Source organism: Plasmodium reichenowi, chromosome 11 (genome assembly GCF_001601855.1).
Source record: "Plasmodium reichenowi strain SY57 chromosome 11, whole genome shotgun sequence".
Lineage (NCBI taxonomy): Eukaryota > Apicomplexa > Aconoidasida > Haemosporida > Plasmodiidae > Plasmodium > Plasmodium reichenowi.
In genome coordinates, this window is record NC_033656.1 from 1,093,939 (window position 1) to 1,099,329 (window position 5,391).

At 19.0% G+C, this 5,391-nt stretch overlaps 1 protein-coding gene across 1 annotated transcript in view; it reads right to left on the minus strand.

Moving 5' to 3' along the window:
• PRSY57_1129100 (structural maintenance of chromosome protein, putative) overlaps positions 1-4,367 on the minus strand; it is a gene marked incomplete at both ends in the record, with an annotated part of 5,340 nt that extends 973 nt beyond the window's left edge. The window contains one exon of the mRNA XM_012908254.2: positions 1-4,367. This exon is cut by the window's left edge and continues 973 nt beyond it. Within this exon, the coding sequence (XP_012763708.2) occupies positions 1-4,367 (4,367 nt within the window).
• Between the last annotated feature and the right edge of the window lie 1,024 nt (positions 4,368-5,391).

The following is a 5,391-nucleotide window of genomic DNA, read 5'->3' on the forward strand; positions in this document are numbered from 1 at the left end:
TCCTTTTTCTTCTTCTTCTTCTTCTTCTCATTATTATTATTATTATTATTGTTGTTGTTGTAATTTTTGTTCTTCCTTTGAGCATATTGGTTTATATCAACTTGATCATCGATATCTTTTAATAGATTATTTGTTAAGAAAATATTGACACTATTTATATCACATTCATTTATTAGATCATTTATAAATTGTGTATATATTTGTATTTTTTTTTGACAATTTTCAATTTTATTTTCTATATGTTCATATTTTTCAAAATTTGTATTTATATTATCACGAAGTTGATTTAATTCTTGATTAAGATTATTAAGATTTTTATAAATATTTATTTTATCGTCTTCTAATTTTTGTAATATCTTATGTATATTATCAATTTGTTCATTTGATTCTTTTTCTTGTTTTTCAAGAGATATTAATTCTTTTTTAATATTTTCTTCATTTATTGATTCGTCATTTTTTTCTAAAAAGTTCATTTCATTTTTTTTATCTAATAATTCATTAATATCATCATTTAATTTTTTTATATTATTTTTTATTCGATTAATGTTTTCATTAATTTTGTCCATATCTCTTAAATTGTGTTCTATAATTTCATAAATATTATCAATTTTTAATTTATCATTTAAATTTTTAAAAGCATCTTTTTGATACATTGAAAGGCTATTCCTTTCTTTAAATAATTCTTTTTCGTAAGTATCTAATAATTCGAATTTTTTTTTTAGATCTATATTTTTTAATTTATCTATTTTTTGTTCATAATTTTGCATCACTTTATTTTTAGCTTCCATTTCTTTTTCAAAAATATTTTTTTTAATTAATATACTTGAAATTTTTTTTTTATTTAATTCATATTCACTTTGTTGTTTATTTATAAGTTCATTAGTTTGAATAATATTTCGATTACATTCATTAATATTATTTATACATTCTTCCTTCTCGTTTATTAATTTATTATATAAATTAATATTTAATCTTTTATTATTAAATTTCTCTATATCCGAATATTTATTTGTAATGTCAATAATTAAATTATTATTTTTAGAAATAACATGTCCATTTAATGTAACCATATTAATATTTATATAAGGAAACTTATTTTTTATATCTTCAGCATCCTTTATATTATCTACAATTAATGTATCTTCACCTATTAAATAATCAAACATTATTTTATATTCTTCATCACATACAAGACAATTATTTGCTAAAATTATATTTTTCTTTTTAAATGTATTAATAACTTTGTCAACATTATTAAACGAAGATATTCTCCTTTTATTGTTACCAAGGTGTGTATCATGTTCTGTATTTTGAAAATCATTATAATCATAAACATCACCATAATCATCATCACTAACAGCACCACTACCACTACCACCGCGACCTTCTTTTTGTTGTTGTTGTTGTTGTGGGTCCTTTCTTGTATATACCTCTTCTGTTATGTTATTTTTTTTTATTTTTTTTTTTTTTAAATTTGATACAAAATTTTCATAAGGTATAAAATCCATTTTTTGTAATTTATTATCCTTTAAATATTTTATACATTTCATACCTATATCAATATTTCTGACTACAAGAAAATTATTATATTTGTGTATAACATTATTTACAGCTGTATAATATATTTGATTGTTGACTTGATATAAATTACTAACTTCATCAAAAACTTGATCATGTCCAAACGTATTTTTTAAATTTTTTATAATATCTCTTTTTTTTTCAAATGAAATTAATTCATTTTTATGAACATTTAAAATATTTGTTTGTTCTTCTAATAGTTCAATTTGTTTTTCTTTTTGTAGAATCGATTCATTCCAGATTTTTATTTTCATTTTATTATTTTGGATATTATCATCTTGTTCCTTTATGATACTATTTAATTTATATATACGTTCATTTAATTGATCATATGCTAATTTTTCAGATTCATATTCTAATAATTCTTTTTGTTTCTTCCTATTTAATGTATCACATTCTTCTTGTAATTCTTTTATATCTTTCTTTAAAGAACAAGACAAGTTTGTGTAATTATTTATATTAATATTACTGTTCGCACATAAATAGAGATATGTCTCTTTACATTTTTTATATTCATCAATGTTTTCTATAAATTCAATAATATTATAATTTTCATATGGATTTTCATAATTATTTGTATTATCAATATGTATTTTATTTAATATTTTTTCATCTTTTAAAAAATTTAACATATTTGTATAATATTCCATCATATTATAATTATTCGATACCTCTTCATTAGATATCTTCATATCATCATGGTTATTTATATTTACATTTTTTTTCCCTTTTTTATCATTTTTTTTTATGTTTTCTTTATTCAAATGTACGTTGGATTTATTATGGTTCTTCTGATCCACATGAGCGTTCATTTTACATTCTTCAATTTTCGTCTTGATGATATTTTGTACACATTCATATTTTGAAAAGAATTTTATATTAATTTTTAATTTATTTTTATATTCATTTTCTAATTTTTTATTTTGTTCCTTTATTTGTAAATTTAAATTTTCCATAAACTTGTTACAATGTTCTTGCATGTTGATTTTGAGTTTTTTATTAGAAACAAATTTTTGTAAAGAATCGTTACAAAATGTTTTTTTTTCTGATATTTCGTTTAATAAGATTTTTAATTGATTAATTTGTACATAATGTTTTTTGATTTCTTCTTCAATTTTTATAGATTCTTTTTTTTTAATTAAATTATTTTTTTCTAATATATTCGCTTTTTTTTTATTTTGATTTAATATATCTTGTTCAAATTGTAAGCTTTCTTCTTTATATAGAAGTAAATCTTCTTTAAATTTTTCTTTTTTTTTAAAATAATGATATAATTTAAATAGATAATATAATTTAATTTCATATTCATAATTTTCTTTAAGTTTATTATGTTCTATATTATCATTCATTTGTATTTTATGTATTTTCATTTCTTGTTCTATTTTTTTCTTTTCGTTTAAATAATTCTTACAATTTATTTGTTTCTCTTTTAATTTTTCTTTTATATCTTCATATATTTGTTCATATTCATCTGAACCACTAATATATTCAAATAATTTGGCTAGCTCGTTTGGTTTTTTATTAATAATATCTTCTATATCACCTTGGAAAATTAAGCATGTTTTGGTTTTGGTTTCAATTCGATTTTTTCTTAGAAAATTCATATATTCTTTATGATCAACTAATTTATCGTTAATATAAAAATTGCTAACTCCTTTATAATTTAAGGTTCTTTTTATTTCAACATTTTCTTTATTACATTCTAGAATTATTTTTACATAACATATACGTTTATTTATTTCTTCGGCTTTCTCATTCTCTTTATGATAAATTAAATTTCTTAAATTCTTCACACGTAAATATTTATTATTTATGCCTAAAGCAAAACATATACAATCCATAATATTGGATTTACCTGAACCGTTCGGGCCAATAATAGAAGTAAATTTTGAAAAGGGACCAATAATATTTTCATCTTCATAACTCTTAAAATTAGATACGATAATATATTTAATAAAACACAAATCATTTTCTTTATAAAGACCAACACTCGATAATACACTATTGTTTAAATAATCTTGAGATATGGATAAATCATGTTGTTTTAAATTAAATTCACTGTATCTCTTCATGTTCATATTATTATATGATTGATCCTTATCTTTTATTAGTACATCACCTTTTAAATTATTATGGTTACTGGGGGTAATAATCGAATCAACATGAGGGATAATACTTTGAACATTATTAATGTCTTCATGTTGGACTTCACTTTGAGCAATGTTAATATATTCATTATCTTTTATTTCTTCTTGTTCATAAGACCCATCCTTCCTATAATCCTGTGTATGTTTACTTTTTTGGATAACTCTACTACCATAATGATTATTATTATCACTGCTAAAATTTTCAGTATATTTGAAATTTCCTTTATTTCTTGTTAAGTTGTTCTCCTCTTCAACATTTTTATGAACAACATTTACATTTAAATGTACATCTCCTTTTTTATTCTTTTCCTCTTTATTTACCAATATGGTGTTTTTCTTTATTTTCTCATCAATATTATTATTTTCATTTTGATCTGCTTGATTCGACTCATTTATTTTTTGTTGCCCTTTACTTTTGAAAGTTGTTAAATTACTACTAGTAATATCTAAAGAAGAACCAACTGAATAATCTAAACATTTATTATTAATAAAATTATTAAAATCATGGTCTACAACTTTAATAGGACTTACTAATACATCCGTGTTAGGATGATTCAATATGTTCATACTAAATTCAGAGGTATCATCATCAAATTCGTTAAGAGTAGAATCGTTTGTTTGGTTTTTTCCCCTTCTCTCCATAAGTTCACAAAAAAAAAAAAAAAAATAAAATAAAAAAAAAATAAAAAAAAAAAAAAAATAAAATAATAATATAAATAAATAAATAAATAAATAAATATATATATATATATATATATATATATGTGTATATTTTATATTCATGTGTAATATTTCTTATCACAACGAATAAGAAAACTGTTAATTATAAGATCACACCCTAATATATTATACCAACTAATATAAATATATCAAATATATGTATCGCATATATATCATGAAAGTACAATAATAAGGTAATACATATGTATATATATATATATATATATATATATTTATTTATTTGTTTATGTTTTATAATAAAATAGTTAAAAAAAAGAAAAAAAAAGAGAGAGAGAGAGAATCACATATATACAACAATTATATTACAAATATATACATTTTATATAATTTATTCACATTTCATAAAAATATATTTACACATATTTAATATTCTTGAAAAAAATTCATACATATATATATTCGACTATTTTTTAAATCTAGTAGCTCATATATATGTTTAACCCTTGAAAAATTCTTATTCTTTTTATGTATATATAAATATAAATAAATAAATAAATATATATATATATATATATATATATATATAGTTAAATATATTTATAATGGTACATTTAAAGAAAAATAATTATATCTACATATAATCATTATTTAATTTGAAGTCTCTCAAAAAAAAAAAAAAAAAAAAAAAAAATAATATAATGCATATATATATATATATGTACACTTGTAAAAATATAATATTTTTTATGTTTTACACTCTTGCTTTAAAGGATTCAAAAAAAAAAAAAAAAAATAAATAAATAAATTAATAATAAATAAATAGAATAAAAAAAGAGAGAGAAAAAAGAAAAAAAAATTATATTTATACATATCAATGTTAAGATAATATTTATGTAATAATATTTTGTACAACATAAATATTCATATGAACAAAAAAGAAAAAAGAAAAAAAAAAAAAAAAAAAAAAAAAAAAAAAAAAAAAAAA